At 44.3% G+C, this 15,683-nt stretch overlaps 1 protein-coding gene across 1 annotated transcript in view; it reads right to left on the bottom strand.

Annotated features, from left to right (window-relative positions):
- Positions 1-15,683, bottom strand: part of ADAMTSL1 (ADAMTS like 1) — a 4,128,157-nt gene that overhangs the window by 2,116,772 nt on the left and 1,995,702 nt on the right. Inside the window, exon 8 of the mRNA XM_044061207.1 lies at positions 14,073-14,184. Within this exon, the coding sequence (XP_043917142.1) occupies positions 14,073-14,184 (112 nt within the window). The remainder of the gene's footprint in view (positions 1-14,072; positions 14,185-15,683) is intronic.

Raw genomic sequence — 15,683 nt, 5'->3', positions numbered from 1 at the left:
GACGTATGTCTTTCAGATCAGGCTATGGACATGTAGCATGTGGAACAGCATAGTGTCACATATGTCTGTATGCAAGGTAGATAGCATGCTGCATACTGGAGGTGAGTATTGTGGAGGCTGGTATTGGTCATCCACGCATGGGCCCTACCCCTGGAGGGTGATGTGTATTCCAATATTGGTCACACGGGTGCTGTGTATGCCTGTCCAATGATCTCCGTGCACATGGATACCACCCTGTCATGTCATGGGTACCTGGGATGACTACCTAAAGGGCCAGGGAGATGTCTCCAGCTCAGGGAGGTGTACTACACTACACCATCCTAACATAGTATACATACTGTTGACCACAGCCTAGGTGTTTCCTAATGGGTACGGGGGTATTCCCCTACTGGTGTCATTGCTGATATCATCCACCAGAATGTGCATATTATGTCACACACATCACACACACAGCCCATTCTGTATGTTGTTTACAACACTGTGACAACAATTGCCCATAGGTCATGGCCATTCACATCATCACATACAAAGATGGCTGACATTTGTCTGTGTGGTATGGGCTACAATGTGGGTGGGGTACAATACATTAACCCTGGTTTACTGTAGCTGACACTGTGTGATATGCACATGTCACTGTAGCACCTTTGGTAGTTGTGAGTCTGTCAACAGGCCACTAGTAGAACACTCCTGTGACATACACAGGCATCTGTAGCTGAACATCCGTACTGTCTTGTACATCTGTACTGCTAACATCTACATTGATAATGGTTCATGAACCTGCAGGCCATACCCGGCAGTCTTCTGATGCAGTGCCACCAATCATGACTGTTGTCAACACATGTGGGTTGATAGCATACAACACCCTATCTGTAATGTGTGGGCATGCTCAGCACTTCTTCAGAGCTTCTTGGCACGTAATGAGCTACTGTTTAGTTTAGCACCCATTTCACACCAGTCTTCACAGGTACACTGCCTGTCCATACATTTCCAGCTTGATAACTGTACAACAGCTGTCGTACACACATCACTCACATACCTCGTGAGACATGGTGGTTTCTACGGCCTGTCCACCTGCCACGTACCACTTATATACAGGCATGTCCAACTGGCATGTACCAGTGCTATTGCCTGTCACTATGATGACTATGTTGTACATGTGGCAATAGAGCTATTCTCATGTACACAGTCAATGCATACCTCCCAACATACAACAGTACAGCCTGTGGGGGATGCACATATGCAGTTCTGCTGGGGGTTATACTGTCATCAACCCTGACTGCACCTGACAGTCATGTGGGGTTGTGCAACATTGGCAACACACCCCACACATCATATGGTCCCACATGATCCCCACCACAGGCCACACATATGGAGACACCTTGTACAGTACCCCTCCATACTCTGTGTGGGCACCAACAGCCCACATCGCCAAACACAACCACACCAACCTGTAGCCCACAGACACGTGTGCCCATCACATACAGCCAATAGGGTGTCAGAATATACTCAACACACCTGTCTTATGTGACTGTCGCAGTCACACTGCTGTTCCACTCAGCAGGCTACAAAAGGCGATAGTCACTTACATCCTGCTGTCCAGTAAATGGTTCTGCAACATAACCTATGCACACATGCCACAAGTCAGCAGGTACGGTGCGACTCCTCTTCCATGTTTGTGTGACAGACATTGTCACTCAGGGCACAGACTACGTGTGCAGGGACATGCAATAGCCCACCAGTGTTGTCGTCCTGCTGGTGTGGTCCACGCCCTGGGAAGCATTTTGCATTCATCCAGACCTGTTACCACTGTACTACGAATGACTGTGTCACTCCCAACAGTTGTCCCTGCTTCTGCTGTCATTCCACAGGCATCTAGTATACGTCCACTTTGACAGACCCGGCCAAACAACATGATGCTGTGGCACAGCTGACCTGCACCTGTCAGCCCTGGGAGTACGGATCACATGTTGGTCTGTTGCTGCTTTTATACTGCCTGTCTTGCACAGTGCCCAATAACAGTCACCACCAGAACAGGAACAGGCTAGCAAAGCATGTGGTCATGTCACACAATGCTTGACATCATCCTCTGTGATGCACGCAGGCAAGGCACACCTGATACTGCACCACTGCAATATCTCTGCAGTGACTAGGACCTACCTCTTGGCTCTGCAGAGCACACCTGCATTGACTGGGTATAGACAGACCGTACCTCTCAGGCACATACCTGGACTGGCACACCCACAGCTGAGGTGTCCCCATATTCCACTATGTTGTACACACATCCCGGCTGGTTACTTCGCACAATGTATCACAGATGCTCCACGTGCATATGACTGTGTCCGGAACTACTGCTGCTACTAATGTGAGACTGACAGTAACCCACACCTAACTGTGATAGCCGCACATGTTCTGACACATTAGGCATACACTGTGCGTGAGTCATACCCTCCACTCAGCTGGTTCGACCCATACACCACCTCCAAGACCAACAGTATCCTTGACATGGACACTACCAACATGTGACTGCTGTTCAACACCTGTGGTAGTCCCCTCATTGGTGGAATTCGAACATCTGCTACCCACCCTTGTTAGCCACATACCAGCATCACACACTTCATGGCATACACAGTAGATGAATGCTACAACACCAACTACAGATGTCGTATGACAGTGGTAGTTGTTGTCGTGACACACGTGCAGGTGGACAACGCACATGCAAATGCTGAGACATACCCCAGTGCACTTCAATAGCACATACACGACAATGTGGTTCATGCTATTCTACACAGAGCCATGCAGGTACACACCAGAATACAGACGACACTCTGGGGGTGCAGTCCCATGGACATGCATTACAACAACAGGTGGGGGCTGTTACACAGTGGTGTACATTCCCATGGGCGGGGTGACTCACTGGTCAGCCTCAGTAGGGCCACAGGATCCCATATCACTTACACCATAACTAGCTACATACACATTACTACGACACATTCTGAGATGTATCACAGGGCATTTTGGTGGTATATCAGTAGTCGTATGCAATACCCACATCTGCTCACACATACAACTGTCACTCTGGAACATAACAGTAACAGGTGATGTTGGCAACATCCTGTCTGATAGCTTCATTGCTAACATTACACCCTCTCACTCCCTGCAGGGCCACATTCCTTGCAGGTACATTGCGGTGTACCTGCAGTCACACCTACACAGTACTGACCTGCACTCTATATGTCCTAGGACACAGGCCCCTTGTCACCCTGCAATATCCCAGGCTGTGATGTCCACAGAACTCTGAACAGCATTTCTCCCCACTGGGACACCATATTCAGTAATAGCCTTGTACCAGACTTTGTGGCCCCTGACTGGCACACAGCGACTGTAACACTACTCACAGGTGGTGCCACACTACACAACTGGGGCTATTGCCCTACACACCTCACTGGTCTGTTATGCACAGCTATAGGGCACATAATCATGGACATCATTCGTCGAGTCTCTGTTGTGCCCCAGTCCTTTGATGCCAGCTGGGTTGCTCTTGTTGCTGCCACAGCATGCCTCCTACACCTGTTGAACACCTTTCCTACAGTCTCCAGAGTTGTTGATGATGACACGGGTGTCCACACAGCCTGCATTGTCCTCTCGCTGCCATTCAGCACCGTTCTCCATTCTGGTATTGACTACATACACATCCACCTGCACATCACAACATATGTCTCCGGATGTTATGCAATGTGGCTAATGGACGGGACACACACACTGAGGGTGGCATACCAAATCACATACTGCAATCCAGTTACACTTGGCTTACCACAGTCCTCAGTCATGGGGCCCTCATGTTCAGTATATGCTTCCCTGAGGTACAGGCTACCACTGAGGGGACTTCCCTGCCTAGCTTTACAGACCACTGCATACCCAGCGCCATTGCTGCTCCACCAGCTGATACAGACCCCATCCATATGGGTTTCACTGTGACAGATACCGATATGAACATCATGGCCTCTACCTGCATGACACTTGGTGTGTACATCACCTTTGCAGTACATCATCCTCCCACTGGTTATCACATAGGTGTTATTCCCCTACATACATGTTGCATTGTACATGTGTGTAAGACACATGTATGTTGCACACACTCCTGTGATTACCACATTGCCACTGTGGCGTGGATATCCTTCTACATGTTCACACGTGTCTGTCCTGAGTGTGTAGCTGGTACATAGGCACCCATTGTACCTCTTAACACCGGACGTATACACACATCCATGGGTACAACACCCCGCATAAGGTGTACCTTACACAACAGCTTTACATACCCCAACATTAAAACGCCATGATGTTTATTGATCTACACCTGGTGATGTATGCGGCTTATGTACAGACACCACATCTGTACACATTTGCAGACTACATACTCAGGGGTGACGTCTGCTGCAAAGACAGGGCCCATGTTTGCAAATATGTTTATGGATAAACTCCACATACACGACATACACAATAGCCACTATGACCATGATGCTCATGGATATGTGCACACACGCGACTGTGTGTGGCATGTGCTTGGGGGTTGCATTCCCAGACCAGACACTCACCATGCTTTGGGACATGTTTCCTATGTACATCACGCATGGACAGTCAGTAGCAGTGTTCATGTGATACCTTGCTTGCTGGATGGTGGACACATGTACGCCAGAGATCACTGCAGTGTCTGTACTGTGTAGTGATGCAGGTTACACATGGCTCTTCTGTTCACATGACACTACCCTGGAGAGGTGCCACTGGTGTGCACACTGTAGTTGTTGTTACACATTGACTTGCCAGACTGCATGGTACACCACTATGAACCTGTGCAGCTATTACATGTCCTTTGTGCATGGTTACTGGTATAGCCCTTCCAGTTAGATTGGCTGTCACGCTATTACAATGTCCCGTGACTATGGGCCATATGTCTACTCTTACTGTACACACCAATCATGTTCATGTTTGTCTGTCACATCTCTTCCGCTATTCTAGTATGGGAGTAATGTTTACGTCCTTTGCAAATGCACAGAGTGGAGTACATAGTTATTTCATCATAACTTTTTATACATATCTTAATTACATAGTACTCACATCACTATATGATACCTTTGCTATGCATCATATGCCTGTTCTCCTGTGTAACATATCTGACGTATCAATCTACTGTACTATACATTACACATGTTTTACATGGTATCCCATAATTCAACCATTACTTGCACAGAGGGTCCACCTTAGACATGTCATTGACATTATATGCCCATACACATGCGTACTGTTACAGTATATCTACATATACTATCCCCTGCTATGGCACGTACTTATTGGACATACCCTGCCACTGATGGCGGGTCGTATGACATTGTTCTGTTTAACGCCATCATGTTGCATCCCTTGTGGTGTCTGTGCTGTTTACCGTGTGGCCCACTGCTGGACACACATCTTCTACAAGCATTGGTATGATCAGTGAGACATCACTACATAAATACCATTCCCCACTTTATGCATGGCGGACACTGTTAATTACTGCAAACCAGGCTATGCATACACTGACTTTATGTAATTCAGAACATACTATACATACAGTTAAGTGTTATACATACCTTGATATCGTTCTGGTGTTTCGTCTCTATCTCGCTCCTCTGTATCACTCTTTCAACTGTTATACGGTATGAGCATACAGTTTGCATATCTGGCAAGTCATCCTTATGTACGTCTATACCTGCAACATGTGGTTTACTGCTGCCAATTGGTGGTCCGGTGTGACTAACTACGTGCATTTCAGCTGTGCAGCTACTCCATTCGCCAATTATGTGGCAGCAGTGGGGTATAACTGAATTCTCCACCTGGGTTTTGGCCATTTGCCCTACCTTCGGGGAGACGGCCTGTATTGTGTTTTGTTGTGTGTAATTTCAACTGCTTTGTGTAGAGCCAAGTCTATTTTGGGGTCATGTCCCCCGTGGATTGTGTGTGATTCATCCTGTGACTGCACCTGTCATCCCACCCGTCTGATAAAGGACTATTGCAAACACCTGTAACATAGCCGTTTGTTCCATTATACGACGGATACAATTTTGCATGGTGCCTTTAAATGTCTCTCACAAGGTATGTCAACAGTTCAGCAGATGTAATTGACTAACTAGATGTTTGGGCTGTGGTTACGGTCTGTATTGCTATTGTTTACAGTGTGGGGGATGTAGGCGGGTGTACGTAGCATATACGGTTTTGTGGGGCTTGCATTTCTACGTAGTCCATGTGTGTGGGCCCCTTCCCTAATTACAGTGCTATCACTTAATAGACTTCTATTACGGGAATTTATTGTGGGCCGTTGTTAATTGGTTTCAATATGGTATGCAGGTGCGGTTGATACTTCCATACCTCCGGATGTACGGCGATATGTGCAGAGATATTTGTAAATAAACACTACCCTGTGTATGTCTGCCCCAGATATTTGCTGTCATTGCAGTGGTGTTGGTGTCAGACCCTCTGTCACATGGCTTGCCACCTTTTCATATGGCCATAGTTGGACACTTGCGGGTCACACAGTGGTGTTTACAGGCTGACATATGGCCACGGTCAGTACACAGGATAGCACATACTTTTATCCTCATTACAAACATATTGTTCTTGGTCCTTCACTATGTATCGGTTTGCATGTAACATTTCCGTTTCTTACATACAGGCATGAGTATTTCCTGCAACTATTGCATATTATGTGGGACATACTAATGTCCTACACTCACGGACAGTTGCCCTTTCTAATGTTTCATGTCAGGACACACCTGCCCAGGGGGGGCTGTCCCTCCCGATGTGGGACAGGTGTTTACCGCATGCCTACGGATAGCTATACCCGCATCTACCGTAATCATCTATCTCCGAGTTGCCACCTACAGACACACTATGTGGACACACACGACACACTTTAGTCACATGGGAACACACATGGCACCTTCATCACACACATACACAGGCTACATCACACACAACCACAGTTGTACACGGTACCTACGTGGTGCGCACTGCTGACAACAGTGACTACATGTCCTTACTATCGTCCTATTGCTCGTGGTTCTACTGTTCCAGTACTGTGTTCTTTCTGTCTTTCATCCTCCTGGTTACGCGTGTCGGTGTGTGTCCACTTGGACATCTGGGGGTTATACACGAATTATGTAAATTTGTATGTGCAGTACACTACAGCAGTTACTCCACACTACACTCACATGGATGACTCCGTTAGTTTACAACTTGATGGGTCCAGTTAATGGTATGTCCATGTGATGTTTACTGGCTGTAATCCAGCACTGGGTATGTATATCACAATTAGGTACACCCGATAATTTGCTACATCTTCATACGACCGTGGATGCAGCATGCCGGGGTGACTAATGCCTGTCATGGGTACATCCCCTGCCTTGACACTACATCCATGATTATATTTTGTGGAGCCCCTCAGTAACGCGGCGGGTAATCCGTGATGACTGTGTGTAGGACAGTGCTTACACACATGTGCTCCCGTGATTGCCTCTGCTCCAGTACGCGACAGTTGCTTACTCGATGTTGTGGCGACGAGTGCCACTGTTTGCCCCGTTTGGTGTTTTGCCTCTGACAATCAGGCGTGTACCTACCGATGTACCTGGGAACCTATACACACAGCACCAACAGACGCTGATGGGTGCATCTACTGTTCAGGTGTTGACAGTTCCGTGCTCCCATGGCTGTTGCGTGTACAATGTTTGTGGGCTGCCTATGTAGGATTCTACAGTGGGCCACCTATACATTACAATTTACAGGTAGTCGTGTTTGTGTGCCATCCATGTTACTGTGTGCAGGTGGGGAGGGGTGTCAGTCCGTGGGAGCCTACACTGTCAAGGTATGTGCTATACGTTCCCTCTTTGCCAAGGCGTAGGCATATTGGGCACGCCTCCGTCCACCTACTGGGGCTGGCACAGTGTGTCCATGGTCTGGATCCCTCTGTGCCTGTGTTGGCCTCGGCACTTGCAGTGGGCTGTGAAGCCCTCCCCCATTATGACCCTGCTGCAGCTGTTTCCACAGGATCATATTATGTAGCATGGCACATACTATGAAGATGTGGGCACACGTGCCTGGGGAGTACTGCAAGGCTCCACCAGATGTGTCCGCACCGGAACCGTGATTTCGGCATCCCGAACACACGCTCTATGATGATTCTGGTTTGTGTGTGTGCCTCATTATGGTGTTCTTGCATTGGTGTGTGTGCATTTCTGATGGGGGTCATCATCCATGGCTCCAGTGCATAGCCAGCATCCCCCACAAGGCGACCTTGTGGGATGTCCCCCCTGACAAATACCTGATACAGCTGTGAGGCATGCCAGATATGGGAGTCGTGGTAGCTTCCAGGGCTGCCAGCACACACATCCATGATAATGCCCTGGGCATTGCACATGACCTGGCAGTTGATGGAGTGGAATCCCTTGTGGTTTATGTAGCGCCTACCATACTCACCGGGTGGTAACTTAATTTGTATGTACGTGCAGTCAGTACCTCCGGGTAGTTTGCCACATGGTGGAAGTGACGCATATTGCTGGCCAACTCCTCCTGAGTTTGGGGGAAGTGTATATGCTCATTGGCATGTGGCAACATGGCATCCAGGAATTGGTGTAGTACCCTGGATGCCGATGCCTGTGAGATCTCCATTATATCTCCAGTTGGCCTTTGAAAGGTACCTGTGGCTAGTATTTGCAAGCTTACACATACCTTTGTGTCCACTGGGATGGGTTCCCCTCTGTTGTTTCTGGTTCTCAGGCGTGGCTGGCACAGCTCTACTATTTGTTGTAAGATGTCCCTGTCCACCCTGTAATGCTCTACTATCTCCAGATCATGTAGCCCCTGGTAGGTTACCCTTGGTCTGAACACTCTTCTCCTCCTCCAAGGCCTACGGTGGTTGTCAGCATCATCCTCCGCAACACCGTTGGTCTGTAACACATGCTGATGAATCACAGCTATGGCAGCTCCCAACATGTACATTTTAAAAGTTCCCCGTCTGTTTACACCTATGGTGCGGTGTTTGGGAATACACAGGTGTGTGTTGGGTGCTTTCACACTTTATACTGTTCTGCTGTGAACACTGATGATGTCATAGGGTGTGTATGTACGATCGTGGCTACTGGGTATCTTCTGTGTTTTATTTACGAAACCGCTATTGTGCTGCCTTTGGTGTTGCATTACATTTGGATGCCGTGATTACCTCCTGCCCTTCCGTTTACATTTGTGCACGTTACACCTACCATTTGCTGGCATGTATCCAACTGCCTGCTTTCATTTGGACATTCCTAGACCTGGCTTATCTTGCGTAATGTGTGCTATTGCCGATCTACTGTGGGTTTGCTTTGCTCTGCTATGACAGTTCTCCTATCTTTGCATTCCAGGTCCTCCACATCTTTCTTTGCAATCCTATGCCTCCCCTATCCTGTTTTGCAGGTTTCTGCATGCAGGCTTGTCTACTGCCGTCGATTGGCCGACGTGTGTTGATTGGTGTTAATTGCTCATTACTATGCCAATTACCCTGCTTCGGCATTTCCTTCTTTTCTTCCCATGACCTTCCTGTTTGTACTATTGTTTGCAGCGCGTGCATCAGCTTACCGGGTTTCGGGCACGAGTTCATCCCCGTACACATGCGCTTTCAGGCACCATGTGTGCTCTCAGCTAAACGGTTCTATACCCTCCTCCCCACCCTTGTCCTTCAGCTTTGCTTAGCAACGGCCAGGCCGGAGTTGCATTGCTCCAATGTGCTTACTGATACGGTGGCACACCCCTCTGCTGATGTCATGTATCACCTTTGATACACTCCTCGGTGTTATAGCGCTGCGCCGTCAGGTACATCCTTAATCCGGCGGGACGTTTGCGATTCAGTATTACCTGCCTCATTTGCATGGCATTGACTACTAATTCATAGTTACAGCGCCAAACACTGTCGCGGGCCCCTGGCAACCCTTGCGCCTTGCTTGTGTTGTGCCATGCCTACCATTGCATATTATGGTGCAATCCTGATTTGTCTTTCATTGTGATTTTCTGCCATTTTTATATATTTCCTTTGTATTCCTGTTTGCACACACATGCCCCGCAGTTGTACTGTGCGTTACTGTAGACATGACATTAAATGTTGTTTTTTAGGTGTTGTGCGTCTTTTCTTGTACCATTGGCTGTGTATTTCTCCATTGGCATATGTTAACTTTGTAATACATGTGTGTGGTCCGCTTCCATAACGCCGATGTTCTGTTTGGGAAAATGTAAACCGTGTTTTTTGGTTTACATTTCCATGGGCTTGCGCTACGCCTGCACCACTTCGTGAATCGCTGTATGCCTTCATTAGAATGGTGCGACACTGCACATGGGGTGATTTGCATACCTATGCCGAGGGCTGCGTAGCTCTGGCGTACGCCGGTAGTGCACGTGGGATTGGTTCGTACCTGAATTGCTCGTCGGACATATTTGGTGTTATGCCGCCTGCGCCTGGCGCAAGCTTCATGAATCCGGAGGATTATCTTTAATTAGATCATTATAAGTAATTTATTTAGGTTGTTTATGTTTGTTATTTTTAAGTCTATATTAACTACTGTGTGAGAATTACTAGTAAGTACATTTCACTGATCATTTTATATGGCATCTTGCTTGGAGCTCAACAACTGAAACTGAACTCACGATCCTAGTTGATTTTAAAAAGGAAAAATTAGTCAAAAGCATGCATACAATCTTGCTTCCAGCAACATGAGCTGCTTTCTGGGATAACATGTAAAGGGAAATGGCTTCAGATATCTAAACATGTATAGAGGAAATAGTCCCATAATCCTGGGCTGCTTTTACGGTCCTAATGAAGATGACTCACAGCCTATACTCAAGTTTAAAGATACAGTCCTGAGGTTCATGAGTACGGCAGTGACAATCTATAGAGGGAGACTTCAGTTGTACTTTACATCATAATATAGATAAGCTACTAGCTGGGAGGAATATATTACCCAAAGAAACTCAAGAATCCAGCCCTTTGCTGAATATCTTCAGTTAGTGGATACTTGGAGGGCATAGCACCACACAGACAGAGATTTTAATTTTTCTGGCCCATACTTATGGCAATGCAAGTACACTTGATTATATCTTTGTTAGCACATATAAACTGAAAGGTGTGGTTGGGGATGAACATGGGTCTTCTGTCTTGTCATATTACAGCTATGTAAAGGCAGATCTTCTCAGTGTGGACACATCCTGTCGAAAAGCCCTGTGGAGATTTGATTCTCTGTTTTTGAAATCTCAGGCTGCCCTACATGAAACTATTGTTAAGTTTTGGTGCAACAAGGAAAATAAAGGTGTACTGCAGTGTACTGTACATTAAAATGGAGATCTTTTAAGAACTTAATTAAAATCAAAGCCACACTATTGGGAAGAAATCAAAGTTTAACATTTTACCAGAAAATCAGACAACTGGAAGATCAAATCTGAAAGCAGAAAATAAAGTTTCTTCTAATGGTAAAGCAAAGCTTAGTGCCCACATCTTACAATTTAAGAAAGAATGCAAAGGCCTTCACTTCAATTATTTTCATACAAAATGTGAAAAGTGCCATCCCTTTTCTTGGGTCACTGGTATCACCCCCCCCAAACTTTTAGAACCAGTGACTGGCTGAAAGGAAGAGGGAGATGTTCATATATCCTATCATGGATGAATAAGACATGACTCTTAAAAAGGTGATTAGACAATACCATGAACAGTTATACAAGGACTCAGACAGGGTTTGGGTTAACAGAGTCCAATACATTTTGAGCAAAAGTTCACTTACCACAATTGCAGGATACTGATACCATTTCTCTGAATCAGACTTTCAGCACAGAGGAAATATCTGATTGCATTATAGACTTACTTGAAGGGAATGTGCCTGACCTATATGGGCTTCCTGCATAATTTTACAAAACTTTTAAAGAATCTCTTAAATAACCCTTATTAGATCTTTAACAGTCTTTGGAAAAAAGGGTCAACCTACTGGTTAATAGTAGACAAGCTACTATAATTCTTTTTCAGAGTTTAATAAGCCTAATTTATTTACACGTGACTTCAGGCCAATCACTAAGAGTTTATGCCAAAGTTTTATCAAAGAGGATGGGGGCAGGGGTCCTACTATCCTCCCTAATGCATTCCTTTCAGTAATGTTTTATTAAAAGCACACAAGGGGATTGAGAGCTGAACATCCTCCAGCTGAATATTTTACACCTTTATAGGACCAAGTTTGTAGATTCTTCTAAAGCCATTTTTTTGTGGATTTATATAAGGCTTTTGGCTGTCTCAGAGAGGACTGTCTTTAGGCTCTAATCTGTGCGTATGATTTTTAAAGTGGAGTTTATAGAAGGATGTAAATTATTTTACTTTTAAGTTGTGTATTCAGCTTTATGGTGTGGGTTATGAGATAATGTCAGATTCTGTAAGCCATCTTTATCAAAGATTTCTCTGTCCTCTCTCACTTGCTACTGCCTGTTGTCTATCATATGCCACAGGTAGATGAAGGGATCTCAGAACACATCATTATGAGGGACAGCAGCTGACAATATGATATCCTGCAATTAGCTTGTCTTTCAAAAACACCTTCATCCACCAAGTTAGCATATATGGGACAATTGATTATCAGGAATATTTAATTATGACATGAAGGCATTACACTTACAGCTTGTATTGAAATATACTTTGAAATTTAGCTGGGTGAGTTCAGTTTGGCTAAAAAAGAAATAACTGCATTAATCAATGGGTTTTACTCCACAATACCTAAATACGAATACCATATTATGCCAAGACAAATATAAAAGGCAGCTCCCTCCCTTCATACACATTATAGTATTGTATTAGGGTCTATATTACATTGTTGAACTAATGTAATATTGAACTATAAAGTTCGAAACCCAAGAATCACGAAAACACAGAACAGCGATTTTTTTTCCCAGGGGAAAAAAAATCTCTGTTCCGGTACAAAACCCCCCCCACTCACACTTAAAACTTAAACTAATGCGGGGGTTTCACCCCCACACCCCCCCAACATGGGGGGGCTGTGCCCCCCACACTCCCCCTACTTAAATATACCAACTCCGAGATCGCACCACAGTGGAGGAAATAGCAAAGCCCCGAAAACGGCCCACAATTTTTTTCCCAGGGGAAAAAAAAATCGGTGTGCAGTGGCTTTGCTATTTTCGTATTTCGAACATTTGGGTTTGATATTACAATGTTTGGACTCCTGTGAGTTCGACGTTGTAATATAAACCCTTGTATTATAAAGGACTGACTTTGCTGAGATACAAAAATAAGAATTCATTATCATTATTTTTCATGTAGCAAGTTTATGTAATCACCACTTTTGCTTCTGCATCTAGCTAAATGGTTATTACACTACACTGTACAAGCACATACATGTCTTTTACATCTGCATTCCAGCACTACTAATCTCACAGCCCTAATGACCCATATTAAAGTTAGAGAAACTTATTAACAGTATGCTTTAAAAAGCTACCATATGCCTAAAATAATTTCAAGATACTATAACAAGCTTGTGCTCTGCCAATGACCTGGCCAACCAAATATAAAATAGACAAACCATTTCTATTTAAAAATCTGACTGCTGAGAAGTCTGGAGAAACAAAGCAAGGTGTGAAAATAAACACATTGAAAAGAACAGTTATGCCAAAATCAGCATCAGTGTTTGTCCTAATCTTTCAACAAGGCGTGCCTGTGGAGTAAGGTGGACAAGTTGTTTAGTTCTCTGCATGCATTTTCCTCTGAAAAGTTTCAAGACCCTCACAGTATGACTAGCTGTTCTGTTTCCTTATGTGCTCAGCCCGTGTTGTGCTGTAGGCCTTGGCCATGAACTCTGCTTCTTCTGTTTAGGAGCTGTGATTTTTTTTAACTTATTGTTAGGGTTCCTGTCATTCACAGTGACTCTGGGACTGACATTTGTTATTCAGAAAATTGTTTTATGCATTGATTGTATTGTCTATAATCAGTCACACACACTGCATTTCAACAGTCTGCTAGAGAAAGAACCCTTTACCTCCTCCACAGGTGACAGAGCATGGAAAATAATCCGTTTCCCTCCATCTGTGGCTAATGGGCTGATAGAAGATGAACTGTACCACACTGTCTGTTGCACCAACATGATGGATCTGAAATAACAGACACAGCATTGTAAAACTACAGACAATTGCTGGTAATAGTCACCAGAAATTAGGCAAGGACACACACACCAATATCATTAAGAGCAGCAAGGCATTTGTTTATACATTGGGCGAGGCAGACATTATGAATAACATTAAAGAACATCATGCTAACCTATATGAGATGGCAACTATTACTTTGTTCTAAGTCTAGTCAAGCTGATGAGTTATAATACAACATTAACTGCCAATAGAACAAACTAATTTTCCACACAATGAACATGAAGTAAGGGATCAAAAAAAGAAAAAAAAAAATTCTTATATGGAACTCCAAAGGGGAAATGGTTTCTAAGTAGTAACGTGATAGATTATGTTTAGTGTGAGAATTATTCCTTCTTCAAAAATGTACGCAATAAAAACTAAAATAGGAAACATGTTCTCATAATAAGGAATGTGTATGCCCACATTATTTTAAAAGTTTATAGTACAAGGAATATTTTTCAAGGTTCACAAAATGCCCGAGAAACTGTTTTCCAAGAAGTGCATTGCAGCTTGGGGTGAAGTGATAAATGTCCATGTTTGTTTACCATATCCCAGTTGTACAGAGTTCCTCTGTCTTCAGATCAGTTGATTAACAATACTTAACTTTATAGACTTGTGCAGCTTTGTTTGTTTTCCTTTTCTTTCCCTTCCCTCAACAGTTTAGTTTCCCTTGGAAAGACCATTGTCTGTAACTCATTTTGTGTTTATACACATAGTAAGCACATTTCTCATAACTACAAAGCCACATTATTGAGGATTTTTTATGCAAGATAGATATGCTTATATGCAGAATATGTTTATTCTCAGAAATGTTTTACATTTGTTTTGAAAAAGAATGCACAGAACCCTTATGGAAACTGTAATTGTGTATTTCATACTAAGGCAGTAAAACATCTGAACTAATCAAAATAAAACAGAAATGTATATAGAAAGTACATTTGTGTAAATTCTTACCATTACAGTAGATGTCTTCTCTTCACTGTTGCAGTTTTCTTTGCATCTCCTGCAAAGGGTAGCCCAACATCCTGCCATTATACCAAAGCCTTTGGAATTTATACATGTTGTACGTCACATGTATGCTTCCAGCCTAAAGGATAGGGCAGAAAGGTGACGTATGGGCATACATACCACAGAAATGAAAAGCCCCACGTGGAACAAATGGTCCATAGAGACTAGCAGGACCACGTGCATTCAGAACATATCTCTCAACTTCTTAGCACAAAAAAACCTGGACAAAGCCGAAAATAATGGGGAGACACAGCCCTCAAAATAGGGACACATTTGAAATATTCTTCTTATAAACTTAGAAAGTTGCTAGAACAAAAGAAACTTGAATACTTGTTATTATAGAGTGAAATCAGTTCTCACGGATTAAAACCACAAATTTTATGAGGAACGGCTCAAAAATATGAGTAAAAAATCTGGGCATTCTGTGCCAATCTGTACAGTTGACGTGTAAGATCCAG

Source organism: Protopterus annectens, chromosome 2.part0 (genome assembly GCF_019279795.1).
Source record: "Protopterus annectens isolate FY-2018-M chromosome 2.part0, PAN1.0, whole genome shotgun sequence".
Classification (NCBI taxonomy): Eukaryota; Metazoa; Chordata; order Ceratodontiformes; family Protopteridae; genus Protopterus; species Protopterus annectens.
The sequence above is the reverse complement of the archived record's forward strand: the minus strand, read 5'-3'. Positions and strand labels throughout refer to the sequence as shown.